Source organism: Gavialis gangeticus, unplaced genomic scaffold (assembly GCF_001723915.1).
Source record: "Gavialis gangeticus isolate Ggan-Ray unplaced genomic scaffold, GavGan_comp1, whole genome shotgun sequence".
NCBI classification, from domain to species: Eukaryota; Metazoa; Chordata; order Crocodylia; family Gavialidae; genus Gavialis; species Gavialis gangeticus.
In genome coordinates, this window is record NW_017729025.1 from 98,891,561 (window position 1) to 98,912,446 (window position 20,886).

The 20,886-nt window shown below is 51.6% G+C and overlaps 1 protein-coding gene across 5 annotated transcripts in view; it reads right to left on the bottom strand.

Annotated features, from left to right (window-relative positions):
- DGKZ (diacylglycerol kinase zeta) overlaps nt 1-20,886 on the bottom strand; it is a 104,931-nt gene that overhangs the window by 31,642 nt on the left and 52,403 nt on the right. For 3 of the 5 annotated variants that reach the window (XM_019519299.1, XM_019519300.1, XM_019519301.1), the window contains 4 exons: nt 8,917-9,025; nt 6,848-6,943; nt 5,450-5,527; nt 5,035-5,091 (listed from right to left, as the gene is read on the bottom strand). In XM_019519299.1, coding sequence (XP_019374844.1) covers nt 5,035-5,091; nt 5,450-5,527; nt 6,848-6,943; nt 8,917-9,025 — 340 coding nt within the window. Of the gene's footprint in view, nt 1-5,034; nt 5,092-5,449; nt 5,528-6,847; nt 6,944-8,916; nt 9,026-10,665; nt 11,550-20,886 lie in introns of those variants that run through there. The other 2 variants (XM_019519298.1, XM_019519297.1) reach the window with 1 other exon arrangement.

The window sequence follows — 20,886 nt, forward strand, 5'->3', positions numbered from 1 at the left end:
GGGACCAGAAGGGTTTGGGGGAGACACTGTTTCCCCTAGCGCCCCCTGGCATAACAAGGAATAATGGACACAAATTGGAGTGTAGGTTTAGATTAGACATCTGCAAGAACTACTTCACAGTTAGGGCGGCTAGGAGCTGGAACCAGCTTCCAAGGGAAGTGGTGATGGCTCCTGCCCTGGGGGTCTTTAAGAAGAGGCTTGATGCCTACCTGGCTGGACTCATTTGAGTCCAGTTTTTCTCCCACCCAGGCGGGGGGGTCGGTCTTGAAGTCATCTACATGGTCCCTTCCGACCCTACTTCTATGATTCTATGAAAAGGCAGAGAGATGTACACACACGACCTAGTCAGTACTCTCCTAGGCCAGCACCCAGAACATTTCTCCCTTGTATTTTCTTTAGCTTTGAGGGGGGAATGCAGGAGTCCCTATGAACTTCCCAAAACAGCCATGAAGAGGTTCACCTCAATCAGCACTCAGCTCCGGGCCAGGCCACAGAAGACAAGGGCCCACACAAAGATCTCCAAGAGATGCAAGGGCCCTTGCACTTTACCCTGAATCTTAATAATCCTCAGAAGAAACCCATGCCTGGAACACTGTTGTACTACATTAGAGCTGAGTTTAACCAAATAAGCATGGTTCCTTGCAGCATCTCAACTAATATCTGGTTTTCAGTCTCAAAAGCAAATGGAATGAATGAAGCAGCCAGTTACTGCCTATGGTCAGGTTGGGCTGATACAACCAAATGTGTCCTCTGCCAAACTGTTCTATGCACAACTCAAACTTTTTTTTATAGCTCAGAAAGAACCATAATAACCACGCTCAGCTTCTATGTAGCATTGGCCTACAACCAGGCCTCCATAATCAGGCAATCATCCTGCTATTTTTCAGTTGACACCTGCAGAAACATGTAACATGTTTACATAGAACATTGTCATAGTCAGGGAAAAAGCTATTTTTCTTAAAACAGAACCTGAAAATGTGAGGTTGACTTACACATAAGGCTGACTTAAAGCCAGAACAATACAGAGTGCCGATTTAGTTAAACTAGCCCACACTTCTTTTTCTTCCTATCCCTACCAGATAAACCCAGCTTATACTGCTTTAGCTGGCTATCATGTGATTCTAAACAGATGTACTTAATCGGCATACACAAGTTACACTGAGATAACTAGAGCAATGCAATGTAAACTGAGGCAACTTGTGTGTGCTGACTAGTCCTCTCTCAGGACAGCACCTGACAGCTATGTTCCTAAGGAACTTATCTGCAGCCAGGTTAACCCAAGCACTCCTAGGATAGACAGTCTATTCTCCAGAAGGGGGATGCTGGCCCATCAGGTTCCCCTTCAATCCTGCAGCAAGAGTACCATTCACATGTGCGGACCTCCAAAGCTCCTCTCCCAGAAAAAGAAATGGGAGCCAGTGTGCAAAACATGAAAATCCAGAGGGTGGGCAGCAGACAAACTAGAGAGGCTGAACTTTCTGCACACGCCAGCACTGAGGCACACACAATTAAGACGAATAAATGGAAGAGGAGTGCAGCAAGTCTGAACTGTTCCTCTTACCACAAACTGCATCTCTGCCAAAAGCCTGTTAGTGCCTCTGAACAGGCACATAACCGCAACAAGAAAACTGAATAAAGATATCAAAGGAAGTATGAAAATCCCTAGTGGGAAAAACAGATGCCCAGCCAAGTTCATGGTGAGGAGAGCACTGGAGGGGTTTGCAACCTTGAGCACACGGATGAAGAAGGCAAAAACACAACATTGCCAAGCTTGTGGTGCTTGCTGGGAAGACGCACACAGCTCCACATAACCCATCATGCTCACCCCATTTTCCTGGGTTGTCCACCCCACCCCACTCCCAATCACAGGTAGTGCCACATCCACACAAACCAACAGTTCACCAACGAGCACTGCTATAGCTGGTGCCTCCTTGTTCTGGCAATGCTGGGAGCCAGGTCACTTGCACATGTAACCCGGGCGGTACTCCAAGAGGCACCCCCACTCCAATTGAAGGGATCAAAGCAGGTGCACACATGCTGTGGGAGGTGTAGGGACTCTCCTCCCCCTATAGAGCAGAGCCAGACCACCAGTGGGGACTTACCCATATACCTTTTAATACTGGGAACATAACAGGCATAAAGCAGAGGGTATAGTGGACACTACAATGCCCCAAGGGGGCAGGATTCAACAAAGATTAGACACTTACAGTCACTGACAAACAACAGGGTTAACAAAATATAAAACACAAACAGCAGAACAAACAATACAGGCTGGTGAAATATAAAAAGGCACAAAATGCAAAATGTCAAATGACAAGGAAATATAGAGCCTTGATACCTGGAGGAGGAAAACACAACGGTCCCTTTCCACTGCAAGAAGATTTACTTCTTGTTATCTCACTCACCCCAAGTCACCTCAGCTGGGACTTGAATCCAAATCTCCCATGTAGTAGGCAGGAACACTGCCACACAGCCACCACAGCCGGCACTGCTCCAGCCTGCTAGGGGTCTTGACCTTCCCGGAGCCCCGGCCTCACATTGAACTGCCTGGCCTCTGATTGGAGGAGCTGGAAGCAGAGCTGGGAACCTCTCAGGTCGCTGCTCAGATCCTTCCTGGAGCGGGGGGAGCCTCTCCTGCTGGCTGCAGCCTCTCCTTGGGGATCCTGGAGCCCAGTGGGGAGCCTCTCCTGCTGGCCGCACACCACACTGCTGAGGGTCCCACTGCTGCCTGCAGGTCCTGCTCTTTCAGGCTTTTCCAGGGCACTGCTTCTGCCCTGCTGGCCCAGCTCTTGCCAGCTCTGTGAAGCTCCTTCCTTGTTGTCCCTCACTGGTCTCTCCCCTAAGTCATCCCACGCTGCCCTTTTTATCCCCCTCCAGGTGACCCAAGGGGCCAATTGGGACATGGGGGGGGAGGGGGAGGGGTCTCTGGGGCCTGATTGGTGAGGAAAGGGAATCCCAAGTCCTCCAATCATCTTTTGCCCTTTCAAAACCCCTGGGCTAGGTCACTGCCAGCTAGCCCATCACACACACATCCATCATCTGTGTCAGCGCCTGAGCCAAGAGCCCTGTGGGGCAGGGATGACTCATTCCACAGTCTGAGTGCAGCCAGGCACAATGCTAGTGCTTAATGACTGTTAAGGGACTTCCATCATCCCAGCCAGGGGGCTGATTTGGGTAGGGGCAATATGTTCCTTCAAACTTTTGACAGACAGACACAGACAGACAGACAGACAGAGACAGTATGTGTGTGTGCACGCGCACGTACACCATATTCTTCTCTCCTTTGTCTTCCTCACTCAGAGAAGAGGGGGTATCACTGCTGGGGGAGCCTGAGGTCACTGCACAGTACAGCAGCACTACTTCCCTGCTCCCCACTCAGCAGCTATTGAGATACAATGGGAAGGGGAAAATAGGCCTGCATGGCCTTATGCTTGCTTATTGTTCCTCAGTGTGCTTTGTGTCCTGTCACAATTGTGGTGAGGATGCAGTTCATGTGCCATCAAACAGCTGGATGTGTCCTCAACCCCTGACTCGCAGGACACATCCAGTCCCTGATGCCATGCTGTTCAACCTGCAGGGCTCCACACGGATCCAGGGGGAGCCCTGTGGGTTGTGCGCCTGCATGCTAGATTGGGAACACAGGACAGAGCAGGGCTCGATCCTGGTGTGTGGGGGCCAGATGGGGGTGCTGGAACTGCAGAGCCTGATCCTAGCCAGGCAGGGGTGGTGTGCCCCCATGCCATCTCTGTCCAGGCAGAATCAGGCCCCAGGGCCTCGCACTGCCTCTGGCTGGCCCCCACCCAGCCAGGATTGGGCTCCAGGAGGCTGTGATGCAGGGCACTGGAGCCCAATCCCAGCACACAGGGGTGGCTGGGGCCCAATCTGCACTGTGGACCACCCCATACCATCCATGTGGCCTGAGGGGCCAAAAGTATGAGCATCACTAACAAGTACTCCTGGGTACTTTATGTGGTACTCCTAGTTCTGTATTCTATTGCAAAGTAGTTCAGTGGTTGGAAGGTACTTTCTTTACAGCACCTTCAGGGGTCTAGCCTTATTTCCTGCTTACAACTAATAAGGTAGTTCCTGGAGGTAAGGGTCCCAGGTACTGTAACAATGGGCACCTTCCAAGTTGGTTGGGCTATGCTCTCTTTAGACTCTCCAGAGAACAGACTCCAAGCTTTGCTTCCATCTTAACAGCTAGCACAGTGCTGCTCAGGTGAACCCTCACTGTGTAGCTCCCCCAGGGAGACCCTAGGTCCACATCTCATCAAAATCACCCTTGGAGATGCCAGCTGTTTTGGTTTGCCCCATGTCTAGCTGGTGTGGACCCTATCCAGTCCCCTAAGCACCTGAGAAAGCTTCTCCCTAGGAAAGGCACAGGGTACGCTCACTAGCCTTACTCCAGTGGTGCTGAGGATAGCAGGAGAGCTCTCCAGAGGGTGCATTTGTTTTTCCTCTGTAAGTGGCACTAAGCGGGCACTTCTCTGGCACCAGTGTGAATTACTACTGGACACAGCCTGGGGGGCAATAAAGCAAGACACAATACTTCTCCCTAAACACCACAGGACTCCCTTAGAGGCTTGAAAGAGTCCAACCATCAGCCATGCTCTTTTTCATTCACTCAAAGGCAGCACTGGGCAGGCTGACATTCCTCCCAGGAAACAGATGTCTCTGGCCCAGGAAGTTCAGAGTGCTGGTCAGCAGCTGCCTGGGCAGTGGCAGGTCCCACTGTAAGGATCCTGAGTTCCTCCCATCACTTATAACAACTCTTTCTGGCTTTATTTCACAGAACCAGCCCACATGATGCCCCTCCAGTTCCAGAGCTCTTGGAGTTTCAAGGGGAACACAAAGTCTGAGCCCCTGCCCACAGCAGACAGAAGCCAGTCTTTCTGAGATCTCCACAACAAACCAAGCCAAGTCTTGTCCTGTCCATTCCCTCCCTCATTCCTCAAGCCCTTTGCCACTAAATGGGAAAGGGGTAGGGGATTTCCCCCTGGCAAACACTAGAAGTAGCTCCACAGAGCCTCTCACCTCCCGAACGTTCCTCGATCCTGACTCCCTGAAGGAAGGTTTGCAGCGGAAATTTATCTGCAGATTTAATGCACACAAGCAAGGCATCAGTGAAAGCATCATCTGAAGGGAACCCACTAAGGTCTAGTTTGATGTGGCAGGTCCTGGGGCTTCCTAGGACAGGTGCTGCTTATTGGAGATGCCCCAACTCACTCCCCAGTAAAAGAACTTGCACTAGGGGACTAAAGTGTACAGAGACCTCCAAGCAGTCTGCTGCCTTCTGAAGGGGCAGTGGAGTGGGGTATCTCCCTCATAGGACAGTACATAGCTCCCAGTAACTGCAGCATTCAGAGCTCATGCCAGAGAGCAGGCTGACCACAGAGGGGCTGCCCCAGCTTTTCAGATCCAAAAACAGGCTGTAGTGTGTTTTACTCACTTTCTCCAGCTGCTCTATGCAGGGCGTGTGCACCACAATCTTGCAGGCTGCGCATTTGCGCCTGGACAGAGGCTTTTGCTGGGACAGACAGAAAAAAAAAGAGCTAGCCATTCATACTGCTACTGATTTACCAGTCAGGAAACCTGAGATCTCCACCCCATGCCCTGGGGGAGCTCCCAAGCATGAACACCTCCATGTTCTGCAGGAGGGGAAGCCAGATGGAGGAATGAGCATGGACCTGAACTCACAGTAGGCAAGAGCCTCCCCTGGTCTAAATAGCCTTCTTCCACCAACCTGCCTCAGCCTTGCCCTGAAGCAGCCTCCTCTGTGGCAAAAGGGGAGGAGACACCCCGCTGGCCAGCCAATCCTACGCATCTCCCAAAACTGCCACAAGGGTCCAATTAGCACTACCTGGCAATGCCCACTGGGAACAGGTTGACACCTCAGGCTCATGGTATATGAGCCAATGATCAGCTACTGGGGAGATAAGATCTCTACCCCAGCACCCTGGGCTGAATCCGACCTGAATGCAGAGTGAAGCAACATGTTATACTTAGTCCATGCCAAATCTCTGGAATGATAAACAGTGTTAAAGCTAGAATATGCTGTGAGCCTTTGCACGTTAAGGATTAATATCACCGTTTGCCTGCACAGTTCTGACTCACCCCTGGAGGGTTGGCCAGAGCCAGAACATCTAAGTTCTATCCCTGCTGCTGGGGGAGGATGTGCAAGGGGGGCTTGGAGCAGTGCATCCTGGGATGCTGGAAGACTAACTTGCTCATTTTACTGCTGTGAAGCTACCCTAACCTTAGCAACCCAGAGTTAACCCTCACCTGGACTGGTATAATTTTGAGATACTCAGGGGCACTTAGCACAAGTTCATGAACTTTAACATGCAAATGCTTATGTTTTAAGTGCTCTTAGTATGGTCCAAATGGAATGTGCAACTTCACCCTCAGAGAGGTGTGCCCCTGTGGGCAGCCCAGCTTCTGAGGTCACAGAAGTGGATGCCTGGAGTTCCATTTCCTGGCTCGCTCTGTTGTTGTGAGGTCCTTCAGAAGAAACTGTGGAACCAAGTTCCTTTTTCAGGGTGTCTGAGATCACAGGAGCCCCTCCCAGTAAACACTTCTGCCTGATAAAGCCACCCCTAACAGATTGCAAAAGGCAACACACCTGCTATGAAGTTCCAGCCCTGATGCAGCCTCAGCATCAGGCAAAGTCTGGAGGAGACCACACTCCCTCTCCCACAAGCATTAGTCTTTTCTTTGCTCAACCCTCAATTGCATCTAGTCCTAAACTGCTGTGCAGAGAGGGATTCCAGGGGTCTCCACTAGGTGGCACTAAGTCTCCTCCCCAAAGGAAACAGGGCTGACCACTGGTTACCTGAGGCTAACTTACCAGCATCTTGGCCACACAGTTCTGTTCCCCCACGTAGCAGAAATCCCCAGACGCATTGGTCTCGAACCAGATGTGCTCCCCATAGACTGCAGTCTCCTGAAAGGCATAAGACAATACTGTCCTGAGGGAGGAGCACTGTGCTGATCTCAGGGACTGAAAGGGTCCCAACACTGCTCAGGACCCACTGTCTTCAAGGCATCCTGCTTGTGACAGTCAGATGTAAAAGCCTAAGGATCAGGCACTGTGATCGTAGGGGGCACGGAGACCCCAACTTTCAGAAAGAAATCAAAACCCTCTCAGAGCTCACAACTGGCCCAGATATAGCAAAGCCCCAGGAGAGCGTGTAATCTCTCTCTGAAGACTGAGGCTAAGACCACTCCATACAGCAGTTTGCATGATTTAATGCAGCCTGTCTGCAAAGTGTCCCAGACAATGTGGCTCCTGGAAGAGGGCACTGCTGGGCAAACACACCTCACTGCCAGGGACCGCCCTGTTCTCCCTTTAGGGGCTGGTGCACTGCTGTATCCCACTTAGGGTGCTTGTACACATAACGAAAATTGGTTGTTTTTGTGTTTTAATTGTGTCACACTGTACACGTGCAGGGTTTTTTTAATGATTTAAATGAGTTTGCTGTGTTGCAAGTAGTTTAGTTTGCAACGTAGCTATTTGTAACGTTGCAGCCTCAGGCTGCCAGCAGGTGGATGCTGCCTCAGCTTGGGCTCAGGGCATCAGGGAACAGCTGAATTGCACTGGGTGCTGCCCATGAGCTGAAGCAGCACCCACCCACTAGCCACCCACCCAAATGGCTCCAGGGGAAAGGCCCGGGGCTCCCCATAGCTCAGGGCCCACCAGCAGCTTGCCCCCTGGATGCAAGAGAAGCAGGCAGGCTCCGTGCTGCAGGGGAGCCTGGTCCTTCCCTCCACAGCAGTGACGCCCCCCAGAGCCACTCAGGCAGGGTGCTAACTGTGTGGGTGCTGCCCTAGCTTGTAGGCAGCACTCACTGGGTCCAACTCTTCCCCAAACCCATGTGCTGGAATCCTGCTGGGCACTGCTCCCCATGTGGGTTCGAGGAACAGCTGGATCTGGCAGGTGCTGCCTGCAAGCTTGAGCAGCACCCATTAATCTAGCACCCCCAGGGAGTGCCGCCGCCGCAAAGAGAAGGCCCAGGCCCGGCCCAGGCCCAGCCCCCCCCCCGAAAGCTCAGGGGCTGCATGTCCCAGTGGTAGCTCACATGGGCAAGCTCCACTGAAGAGAAAAAAAAAGTGGCAAGGGGCCTGATCCTTTTTCCCTGTGAAGCCTGCTCGCCTCTCCTGTGGCTGCAGGGTGAGCGAGCAGCTGGTGGGCCCTGAATTGTGGGGGGCATCAGACTTTCCCTCCATAGTGGTAGCACCCATCCAGTAGCAGCCCACTCAGGCTGCTCAGCCTGCTGGCAGCTTGTCCCCTGCAGCCACAGGGCCTATAGGAAGGGAATAAAAAGGATTGGGCCCCTCACCGTAACAGTGATGGAAACCCCTAAATTGAAATGGTATAAAAGTGGCCTTAGTGCCAATTCGAAATGGCCAGCTCTCTTCACAGAGCAATCAATTCACCCTCTGACTGCTTCTCCTCCTTTTGGAACCAGTTCTACAGCACCCAGGTGAGCTCACTGCTTCTGAACACAATTCCAATAGGACTGAGTACCCCAGAGCACAGCATGTGTAGAGAGGCTGTCCCCTTCCTGCTCCAGGATAGGAGAACTCAAAAGGACAAGGCCTGAAACCAGCTTGAAGCTGCCTGTGCAAAGGGGCGTGTACATCTCAGGTGAGGAGAAAGTGGTGACTTCCATTCCCTGCTCTAGAAGCCAATTTCCACTCTCCAAGTAGTCACACCTGTCTTCTGGGGAAATGAGCATGCTGCCCCATTTTTCCTGGCACCCAAGGGCTGGTAGCTAGTGAGGCTACGAATGTGCCAAAACAGAAGCCACCAGCACTGACTCATGTCCCTCCTGCTCTCCTCACTGGCAAGGCCATAAACCTAATGCAGTAACACAGAACCTCAATCAACTGCAAGCAACATGAAACACAACTTACGCTCCAGTCCACAGTGTTGCGGATCTGCCTCTCTGGGTCACTCCTCAACGCAAGTGCGGGGCTTGGCTGTGCGACCATGTGTTGGAGGCCAGACTTGGCTATGGCTTTCCTGGAAGACAAGGGAAGGGTGGCTGTAACAGTGCATCAGAAGGTGGACTTGTGTAAGGTACTGCATGGATCCTCAGTTGGGTAAGCAATGCTGGTGGTGGATGGGGTAGAGCATTAGCCCTTAGCACTACTCCCAGCAGAGGGCCCAGAAACGATGCTGAGTACCCTGGAATTAGAGGCTGGACAATACCACCCTCCCCAGCCACTCATCAGCACAGGGTTTGCTGAAGGTGCTGGGATCTGGAAGCCCATGTGGAACCCTTTCCCAACCATACACCTGTGGCTTTCTTCTTCCCTCTAGTGCTGGCTGTCACAGGACGCAGCTTATGGATCTGCTGGAGGCTTTAAGCCAGGTGTATCGAAGTCATCTGGTCTCTCAGGCTGGGTGAGTGGTGCAAGGCTGGTCCATGGGCTGGCCCATGGGCTGGATATGGCCCAAAGAACCCTCACCACAGTGCTGCTCTGGGACCTGCGCCGCACTCAGTGCCCACTCTAGCCAGTTTGGGGCAGGCACCTCATGCAGCGCAGTACTGGACTGGCTGGGGCAGGCACTATGTGCAGCGTGTGCCCTGGGCTGGTTGGTACATGTGAGACCAGCCCAGGTCCTGCATGCAAGACCCAGGGGCAGCACCAGGGGCTGGATGATGGGGCTCTGTGGGCCAGATCCAGCCCATAGGCCATATCTTTGACACCCCTGCTTTAAGTTAACAAAGCTGGCATTAGCACAGACAACAGAGAACCCAGCCTCTAGATCCAGAGGTGTTGGATTAGTCCCAAAGCTGACTATCCACCACCTATGATGCCTTCCACTATAAAGCTAGGAATCTTAGACTTGCCCCAGCAGGAGAAGCCAGGAAGCTCCCAGGAGTGAAGACTCAGACACCTTGGGACATCACCTCACTTGAGTGTCACATGTTGGTGGAGAATCAAGAGCCAGAAGAAGTTGGGTGGCTGCCTGTAGGCCCTGGCTCATAAGGGGCTTTCTGCCTGCAGGTCAGGTGCTTGAGGGCAGTTACCTTCTTGAGGCTGAGGCAGCACCTGGGTAGAGCAGGGCAGCTGCTCAGTTGAGGCCAAGAACATGACACAGGGTTGGAGTTGTTCAGCCATGGGAGCGCCATTCCCATCAGCTGTGGGGAGAAGCACTGTGCAGCCACATGGGCCCTGCGCAGCAAGTCAGCTCCAGACTCTAGCCATATCCATATCCCTCTCCCAGCTCAGAAGCATTTTTCTCTCTCCATCAAATGCCCTCCTCTAATCACCAGTTCACACCCCTCAGTCTCTGGCTTTGGTGCAAGGGGTGGACAAAAACCTGTCTCCTCTGGCCTCTGACTCTCAGTTCAGAAAGAGGGAAAAGGAGATGTCAGTTCCTTGGCCTCTGCTTGGTCATAGCCAATCTCCAAAATGTTGCATCCACAAATGCACTGAGAGCTGAAAGGACTGAGCACAGGGTCTGTTAAGTGAGACCCATGGGAGCTTGAAACCCCAGCCCTCTCCCTCCACTTAGTATTTGGTACATCATGCCACTATCAGCCTCACTCCCACCTTCCCTACTCCAATCTTGCTGCACTGTGTATCACTCATCCCCCACCCCCTGCCTGGACAGCCCCCTGAATGCTGCTCCTCTGGGAACACCATACATACAGCAGCAAAGGGCTCCAGCTTTCAGGGGAGGCACCAGTACAGGGGCCATAGGCAGGCTCTGCTCCCAAACATTCGTGTGGGGCTGCTGATGCTGGTGGCATGCCTTCGGAGAGAAGCCTCTGTCTCTTGGTGGCCAGCTGGGCTCTCCCTTGTGGGAGCAGCACACCCAGTGTGAGGACCTCGCTAGCGCGCCGTGGCTGGCTGAGGCGCCGGTAGCTCCCATACAGCCCATAGGCTGCCTTGCTGTACACCACATCAGCAGGCAGGAGGTGAGATGACTTGCGGCGCAGGTAGCGTGGAGCACGCAGGAGGTGCCCCACGCTAAGAGGGCGTAGCACAGGGGGCCAGGTCTGCCAGGGAAGCAAAGCCTGCTGCTCATGCCTGTCCTGCTCTGCTTCCTCAGATCCGGAGGTGACAGTCTCTTCCCAGTAGGCTTCCTCCTCTGGGCCCTCCTGGGGTGACTCGGATCCAGAGCCCTCCTCATAAGGCAACCATTTCCCTTCCTCTTCCTCCCTCGTTTGGATGAGGCTGGCCAGTAGCATGGAGGGGCCCATGAGGTGGGTGTCGATGGCACGCATCTGGCCCCCATGCTTCTTCTGGACTGAGAATCTGGGGCTGACACATGGGGGAGTGGTGCTGGAGCGGCGCCGGGTGCTTGAGCTGCCCTTCCTGGGGGAGCCCAGGCACAGTGAGAGGCCCTGGAGCGGGGTGCTGGACCGGCAGCGGTGCTGGGCCAGTGAGGCAGAAGGCTGGCCCACCAATGAGCGCCGCCGGACCTTGCCAGTGGGCACTGCCACACTGGCACGCCGGGACCTCGAACACCCCTTCTTCCTGAAGTGCCTTTTAAAAAAGGTTTCCATAGTGACTGGGGGCACCCCAAACAGTGGCTGTTAATACAGAAACCAGCAATTAGATGGGTAAGGCCTCCTGCCATGGCTACATATCCTCATGTGCCAGAGGAGCTGTCCACAAAGCTCTGGGAGGGCTCAAGATAGAGCAAGGGGTGGACAACTATCCCAACCCACAGACAAAGGAGTTCCCTTAAAGGATGCTCCTGTCTCGTATCCTCTCCTGGGGGGCTTCTGGCTCTGGGGAAGACAGGAGGGAAGGTTGGGGGGAGTGACAGCTATGGTCAGGCCTCCATCTAGGGAACAGAACAGCAGATATGAGGAGCTGGTCAACAAGCTACTCACTCTCCTGGTGCAAGACAGCGGGGCTCAGATTTAAACAGAGACAAGGTTCTGCCCCTGGACCCAGTATGGGAATACTATGACATTGGGAAGGAGTCAGGCTGTAGGTCCCAGTCATGCCCCAGAGCAACAAATGGGTTACAGGCTGCTAAGCTGCTGCTCATCCAGGGTGTCCAAAACAGCATATGCCACCCCTCATTGGAAGAGAGGAGTCTGTACAGGGGATCCCACTCAAGTCCGGCCTGCTGGTCAGAAGGGCTGCAGAGAACACTCCCAGGGCAGCTTTCCACAGTGAAATGCAGAGCTCCTCTAGTCAAGCAGAGCAAACTGGCACACACAGACAGTCTGGGCCTGGGCACATATTCAATCTACCACCTGCTGGTTAAAAGGACACATGGGGCAGCTGGACAAGGAGAACACAAATAGCTGCAGAGAGACTCTGCAGGCCAAGGGCTCTGCTCAAAGGGATAGTCACCAACCCTTACACAAAGCTCAGGTTAGGAGCCAAATATTGAGCCCATGCACTCATCCCCTTTATGGTGGTGCCTGTGCTTCCCTCAGCTCAGTCCAGGGTGCTGCATTGGGTGGCATCACCCAGTTCCTAGTTCCCTCTGTGTCCCGTGCTTGTCCTCACAGGATCAGAGTGCTTCTAGCTCTTCTTCTGAGCTAAACTTTCACTTCCTGCTTCTCAGAAATTGACCCAAGCTGTTACTGACCTCCTGGCTCCCAGCACTGGAGGGAACTGAAGTGTTTCAATGGTTAACAAGGTTCTTTGGGTAAATGTGATATCTTTTATTAGTCCAACTAAATAGTTGTACAATTGTTCTTTGCAAACTTTCAGGTACAAACACCCTTCTTCAGGCAGAGGGAGTGTTTCAATGGCTAACTGCAGGCCACACTCACCCCCTTGTGGTCATCAACGGGATTGCGGCTACTTCCTATTAGCCTCTCTCTGCATAGAGCTTTGCAGGAAGAATTGTTTTGGTCCGCTTGTCTTTTGTAATTAAGGTGTAAATGCTGGACCAGATGCAGAGACATACTCACCAACAACTTTCCTTGAGCAAGGTGGGACAGAGACATAGTGCTGGGTGCCTTTAGTATAGACAGCTGGGAACTTCATGCTCCACTTGCATAGAGAAGACCATGGTACATTTATTAAGGTCAGGGATTATCAGGTGTAACTATGCCTATGTTCTACTTTCAGTATTTCCCATGCTCCTGGGCTTTTTTGGTTCCCACAAGAGGCAGGAAATGAATGTTTTCCCCTTCCTGCTACTACATGCATGTTGGAGGTAAGGGGAGGGAGGAGTTTGCCTTCCTTCAAAGCATTGGATGTTAGCTGCAGCCAGGATCAGGGATTTTGACTGGGGTGTACCAATGTTCCTGTTGGGACTTAAACCCAGAGGTTCCTGGCTAGAGAGTCTTGCCCCTCTGCTCAGGGTCAGACCTGGCTTACCCCACTGCCAGACTGGCACAGACTGTGGGGGGGTTTTACTTTCTTTACTTTCCTCTGTAGCAAGGGGCATGGCCCTCTTCTTGGGATCTCTCAAGTGCATTTTAACACCCTTGCCACAGCAGAGATTTGGCTGCCACAGTGACCCTGCTTTTATCCATGGCAGATTAAGGTGTTACCTCTTGTGGTTGGTGTCAGGGTTGGCCATCTAGTTCTCCTAATACGTTAAGACATTTGATTTGTATATGATGGTCTGGATAGGGATGATCCTGCATCATGCAAGGGGCTGGAATAGATGACCTCTGGAGCTCCCTTCCAGCCCTACTTTCCTATGATTCCTAGAGGCAGGTATGGTAACAGCTTCCTTCCTGTCGCTCTTGGGAAGATCCCTTGGCCACAACTGTTCCCCAGCTACTTCCCCCTCTTGCTACCTTATCCCAGTTGCCTACTTGTAAACTCAAGCACTTAAGTAAGATGCACTTAAATCTAGATATATCACAACCTAAGCACTCAAAAGTTTACAAGGAAAACACTGAGAGGGCAGAGAAGGTGGGGAAGAAGGTTCTTGCCAGGACCTGAGGAGCATGGAGCCTAGCCAGGAGATCTGGAGCAGAGCTGAGCAGAGAGAGGAAAATAATCCCATCTGTTCTGCTCCTGATGGAAAGAGCTTTAAATGACTCTTAAGCTTTCTCTGCCCAACACTCAAAGCTTGTCAGGTTGCCAGGATACCACAGCTGCATGTGAACAGCTTAAAGCTGCTGGCAGAGAAGTTTTAGGCACTGGCTGAAGCACCCTGACTAACGTGCAAAGGTTTAATTTGGAGGGAGATACTTTGAACAGCTCTACAGGCCTATTCTCCAGATGGATCTTCTGTCCTACTGCTCAGCCTGCCTTCAGCCATTTTTACAAATAAAAAAAATACAGGAAATCTTCACAAGCAAAACCTCATTATATCAGAATTAAGGTTTCTCAACAAAAACAAGTGCTAACAAAGCAAGGGAATCACAGTTTATGCCAGCTTTCATACCCAACACCCTAGCAGCCTTCAGTCACTAGCCCACTATCATCACTGTCCTCAGGTACCTAGTATGGCCTGACAGGGTGCAATACAATTTGGTATGTGTGGGTGGCCATCCACCACAGCAGTTAGGCAACCTGACAAACATCTGCCATGCATTGCTGTCTTGCTGCCTCCTCTCCTCTGTGTATTTACCTGAAGTTCAATATGTTCCCAGGAACTGAAAACAGTGTGGTACTACACAGCCTTAGATCCTGCAGCTACAGGGTCCATATAAGAAGGCAGACTTGTTAGACAGGACCTTTGCTGCCCTGTTCATTTTGGATACAGACCCAAGATGTCAGAGTGTGGCTCTGTTTAGTGCTACACAAGTTAGTCAACTGGGTTTTGTTTTGTTTTTAGTTTTAAAGTCAACACAGAGTTTGTATTGTTGAGAAGTAAGAGATCTTGAGTGTGTGCTTAGCTCTCTTGCCCCCTCTTCCACCAGGAGGTGAGGATGCTAAGAACTGTAATGACAGGATTAGGCTGGTCATTGCATTAGCAAGTAGTACAGTGCTACAGGATGGAAGTTAGAGTTATGAGACACAGAAGGCTTTGCACTTCTACGGGGTGTGTCTTGGGGGTCCAGAGTACTGCTAACTTGAAAGCAAACCTAAGGGCCTTACCTCCACTGAGGGTCTTCTGATAGGGCAATATTGGTTAATTTTTTTGGTAGGCATGCTACAAGTTAGCTCTGCACCATCCCCAAGTGCCACTCCAATTCCCTTCCTCTGCCTGATATGCTGCTCTTTCTGCTCCCTGTCCTATCTGCTGCTCTGCTCCCTGTCCCCTCCTTGATCTGTCGTGTGCCCCACACACAGACTTCCCATGACACTTGGGACATGCATACCACAGTCTGGTCACCTGTGTGACAGAGCATGGACATATATATTTGGAGCCATTTCAAAAAGCAGCAGCTACGTTCTATTTGCTTTGTGTGGGCACATTGAGAAGGATGAAAATGTTACAAAACTGCTCCAACTTTATCCCTGGCTAAAGCAGGGTTATAGTTGGGGCAATTTTGCTACATTTGATATTTCCCAGTTTGTTCATGCATAACAATTAGAATATACCAACTGCTTGGAAATGGCTCCAAATGTACATGTGTCCATACCAAAGTCCTCTACCACGGTTCACTGCAGCTCCCCCACAAATGGCACTCATGGTAGGGTGAGTGTAAGGTGCCTAGCAGTGCTTTATCCACCAGGCCGTCTTATTGTGTCCAGTTTTGGGTCCTCCACTATAGAAGGACGTGAATAAGTTGGAAAGAGCCCAGTGGAGAGCAGTGAAAATGGTGAGGGGGCTGGGACACATGACTTATGAAGAGGGAGTGAGGAAACTGTTCTCATAAATAAACTGACAGGCTGTAATGTAGATGATTACATGGTCAGGTGGGTGGCAAATTGGCTTAGGGATTGCACCCAGAAAGTGGTGGTGGACGGGTCAATATTGATCTGGAAAGATGCGAGCAGTGGAGTCCCACAAGCCTTGGTCCTCGGACTGGTGCTATTCAATGCCTTCATCAGTGACTTGGATGAGGGCATGGAGAGCACCCTATCCAAGTTTGCAGGTGATACCAAATTGTGGCAAAGTTAACACACACCAGAGACAAGGGAACGGATCCAGGCAGACCTGGACAGGTTGGAAATTGGGAAGAACGAAACAGGATGCAGTTCAGCAAAGACAAGTGCAGCAACTTTGTGCTGCACCTGGGCAAAAAGAACCACCAACACACTTACAGGCTAGGGAATGACCTTCTCAGCAGCGGAAAGGGATTTTGAAGTCGTCTACTTCAAGACGAACATGAGTCATCAATGTGATGAACTGATCAACAAAGCTAACCACACTATCATGCATTAGCAGATGCGCGATGAACAGGTCCAGGGAGGTGATGCTTCCCATCTATGCAGCACTGGTCAGGCTGCAGTTGGAGTACTGCGTCCAGTTTGGGGCGCCGCACTTCAAGAGGGATGCAGAGAATCTTGAGAGGGTTCAGAGGAGGCCACTCGTATGGTCAGAGGCCTGCAGGCAAGGCCCTACGAGGAGAGACTGAGGGACCTAGATCTCTTCAGCCTTTGCAAGAGAAGGCCAAGAGGTGATCTTGTGGCTGCCTATAAATTCATCAGGGGAGGGCATCAGGGCATCCACCCCCTGGAGTAACCAGGAACAATGGCCACAAATTGATGGAGAGCAGATTTAGGTTGGACATTAGAAAGAACTTCTTTATGGTAAGGGTTGCCAGAATCTGGAATGGGCTTCCAAGGGAGGTGGTGCTCTCTCCTGCCTTGGGGGTCTTCAAGAGGAGACTGGACAAGCACCTAGCTGGGGTCATCTGACCCCAGTGCTCTTTCCTGCCCAGGGCAGGGGGTCAGACTTGATGACCTACTGAGGTCCCTTCCGACTCTAACATTTATGAATCTATGAATTGGTCTTATTTAGTCTGCAGAAAAGAAGACAGAAGGGATTTGATAGCACCCGTTAACTATCTGAAGGGTGGCTCCAAAGATGATGGAGCTAGACTGTTTTCAGCTGTGAAAGATGACAGAACAAGAAGCAATGGTTTCATGTTGCAGCAAGGGAGGTTTAAGTTAGATATTAGGAAAAACTCTCTTACTAGGAGGGTGGTGAAGCACTGCAACAGGTTACCTAGAGAGGTGGTGGAATCTCCATCCTTGGAGGCTTTTAAAGCCCGGCTTGACAAAGCCTTGGCTGGAATGATCTAGTTGAAGATGGTCCTACTTTTAGCAGGGGGTTGGACTAGAAGATCTCCTGAGGTCCCTTCAACCTTAATTTTCTATTGGCATTTATACACATGCATTTTCATACCCAGACGTACTGGAGATCTGGTGCGCACAAGCTGACGCACATGGTGCTGCAGTGCTTGCGGTTGCATAAGCAGCAAAATGCATGTCAGCGCAGAGAAAATGGCAGCAGTGCACTTTTGAACTAAAACACCTTTCTGTATTTTTGTTCAAAAGCAGACCACCACCATTTTCTGTGCGCTGATGCACATTTTGCTGCTTATACAACTGCAAGTGACGCAACACCAGGCACTTTTCAAAGTGCCCAGTGCTGTGGTGCTTGCATGTGTAAAAATGCCCTATGATTCTGACTGGCCTGTTGAAGCTGCACATCTGCATACTGATGCGGTCACTTGGGGTGCTGGTGGCAGGTGAATGCTTGGGAGCCCCACTGAGGTGGGTGGGAATGGTTTTTCTTTTGCACAATTTCCCCTTTTTTCAGGTTTACATTCTTATAAGAAAACACACCTGAGGCCCCTTAGCTTTGAGTGAGTGGGTCTCTAAAGCAGCATGGCTCCTTTTAATCTGAGGGATCTCACAGTCACTGGCAGCACCCGCAAGGGGACTTTCAGGAAGGGATGTGTGGCAGAGACATAGTAGCAGCCGAGCAACGCAGTGGCAGCATAGATCCAAAAGCAAAGAGAAGTCCCACGTGTAACTGGGATTGCAGGGAACTTCAGAAAGAGGCGGGCAGCAGGGAACAATTTATACTGGAATTTCATCTTCCAAACCACCACAGTGGATGTTTCAGAGCCTGCTTGGGAGAAAAACCAAGTTGCCCTGGTAGAGCTCTGTGAAGGGAGGACCTGAAACTGGAGTAGCAGGGGATGTTCGAGTCTTTGTGACTAAGTGGTGCATGGGGAGGCCTGGGACAGGAATAACCAGGAGAACATGGGTTGAGACTGACTGGTCTCTGCAAAGTTTAGAGCCCCAAAAGCCCTTGGCCTCTCATGTGCTCAGATTTCTATGCTCTTGCCTTGGTTTGTCACTTTGGACACTTTAGATAAAGAGATATATCCTGGCACTGGCAGGGTGAAAGGGTGGGGGAGAAGAAGGGGGCAGGGATACTGCACGCCTGGGCTCTCATTACAAGCAGCTTTGCATTATTATAATCCCCCTGCAGGAACAATGCGGTGCCTTTGATCTACTAACAATCTGCAATCAGGGCCCTGATGAGCTTTTCTAACTGGACTATTTCCCGACAAGAGGCAGCTGGGGCCTCCTGCATAATAAACAGGCTGGCAAAGTCAAGATGACAGAGTCCTCTCACTCACTCACTCAGAAGTAAAGAGAGATAAAAGTAAGCTCACAAAGAGCCTGTTGTTTCCCATCCCAGACCTGTAAGTTTTCTGCACACAAAAAAAAGAGAGGTGCTGATTGCAGGCTTGGGGTACACTAGGCCTGCAGGGAGTAAGCCTAAAGAGTAGAGGCCCAGGGTGTGGCCTGGAAAAACATCAGGAATCTAACCCATTAACCTGCATACGGTCAACATCCCTGAAGGGTTTAGATGCAACAGAAAAGGCACGGAGATCAACCAGTTCATCTACGTCTTCCTGCGCAATCTCCAGGGCTTTTCCATTGCCCAAGTTATTCCCTGTACTCCCCATCACCTTTAGCTGCATTCCCATGTATCAGACTGGAAAATTTCTCCCCTGCAACCCCCTCCCTGCTCTGGAGTGAGCTTCCGCCTGGTTGATTTGGAAAGAATCCCTTTCAAAACTGGGCGCAGCAGCAGAGAGTTGACAAGAATTACTCCACCTCTGACTGCCCAGAGACAAGAGTCCCTCATTGATGCTGCTGCTGCTTTGAGCCCATGGAGCCATGCTCTCTTGGCAGATGCTGACTGGGTGAGGAGGTGCCAGGGCTGACAGCATATGACATGAACACATTTGAGTTTAGCAGATTGGATTTCTCTTTGGCAAGGACAACCAACTTGCATAGCGCAGAAACACACAAAAAAGAAAAGCGCTATTAATAAGCCTCCCTGAGTGACAGTGAGACCTCTGGATTATGCTTGCAGTCTCCTCACCATCAGGACGCTGTGGGGACCTGAGGCCAAGGCCTGGGAGCTTGTTCAAGGAATTCACTCCAACGCCTCTCTCAGTTTGTGTTCCACTGCTTCCCCGCAGCTCCTGTTTCCACAGAAATCGCCTATTCCTTCATCCTGAAGTCACTCAGGCTTACTCCCCCCCATGTGCAGCGCTAAGTTGACTCCTTTTCTGCCAAGAGGCTGGCTGTGCCACCCCCCCTCCTGCTCACAGGCCCTGGCTGCTAGTTTCCTCCTCTCCAACTTCTCCACCCTTTAGCTGGGCTGGATTCTGCCACTTACTGCTTCACATGTTCAATGAAGAGTGACCCACCCCCTTCCTGTTAGCCCTACATTCTGCTCTGCAGTGAGCCAAGTGCATGGGGGAGATTGCACTTCCCCATGAAGGATCATGCAGCGGCTGGTGGCAGGGACCAGATAAGCTGGACCAAGAACTTGATGTGGTACAGGCAGTCCGATGCACCTGTGAAGGGAGCAGCTGTCTGGGAGCATCTGAGCCCTGTGTGGTTTGCTTCTAGCTGAACTTTTCTCCAACTGTAACCTGTCACCCACCATCCAGGTAACAGAGCCAGAAGCTCCCTAATGGGGCTGTTCAGTGAGGACAAGGGCCCCAGGGCAGCAGTCTGAGAATAAGGTGTCAACTGACATGCCAAACCAGGGAACATGAAGAATAAAATGCACACACCTCTGAGTGTGCAACCGATTGATCCCACAGGGCGGCCCACCCTCAGCAGTCCTAGCAAAGGGGCTGAAGCTCTCTGGGCAAGAGGATTCTACCAGGGTTTTCTGAGTATGGACTAACGTTCAGCAGAGCATTTGTCCTGTCTGCTGACTCTCCCCCTTGCTGTGATGCAGCTTGCTCTTCCGTACCATTCACCGCTGCAGACAGCGCACAAATAATCTGACAGGCAATGGCCGCTGCTCACAAGAGGAAGAAACCAGGCACACTGAGCTCTCAACAGCTCCTAAAAGCTTATCAAGCTTTCAAAGGGTGCTCAGCACTTTTCAGGATGAGGCCCTTAACGAGAAGCAGTTGGTCTGCCATTCTGCAAAGGGGAGTGGCTGGTGAGATAAAAGCAGGAGGTCTGTGCGTCCCACTGCTGGTGCTGACAAAGCAGGGGTTCTTGGTCTTGCTGGCCTCTGGCCTTTACAAGCAAAATGCGAAATAACTGCAGCACAAAGGAGCTGAGGGGGTTCACTGCTAGGTGTCGTTTCATAGTTTGTAGGGTGGAAGGGACCTGAGCAGATCATCGAAGTCTGACCCCCTGCCATGGCAGGAAAGAGCACTGGGGTCAAACGACCCCAGCAAGGTGTTCATCTAGCCTCCTCTTAAAGACCCCCAGGGTAGGAGCCAGCACCACTTCCCTTGGAAGTTGGTTCCAGATCCTAGCTGCCCTGACAGTGAAGTAGCGCCTCCTGATGTCTGGTCTGAATCTACCCTCTGCCAGCTTCTGACCGCTATTTCTAGTCACTCCTGGTAGTGCTCGGGGGAACAGGGACTCCCCCAATGCCTGCTGGTCCCCTCTGACTAGTTTGTAAACAGACACTAGATCCCCCCTCAGCCATCTCTTATGGAGGCTGAACAGGTTCAGGTCCCGTAGCCTGTCCTCATAGGGCCTGCCCTGCTGACCCCTGATCATGCAAGTGGCCCTCCTCTGGACCCTCTCCATGCT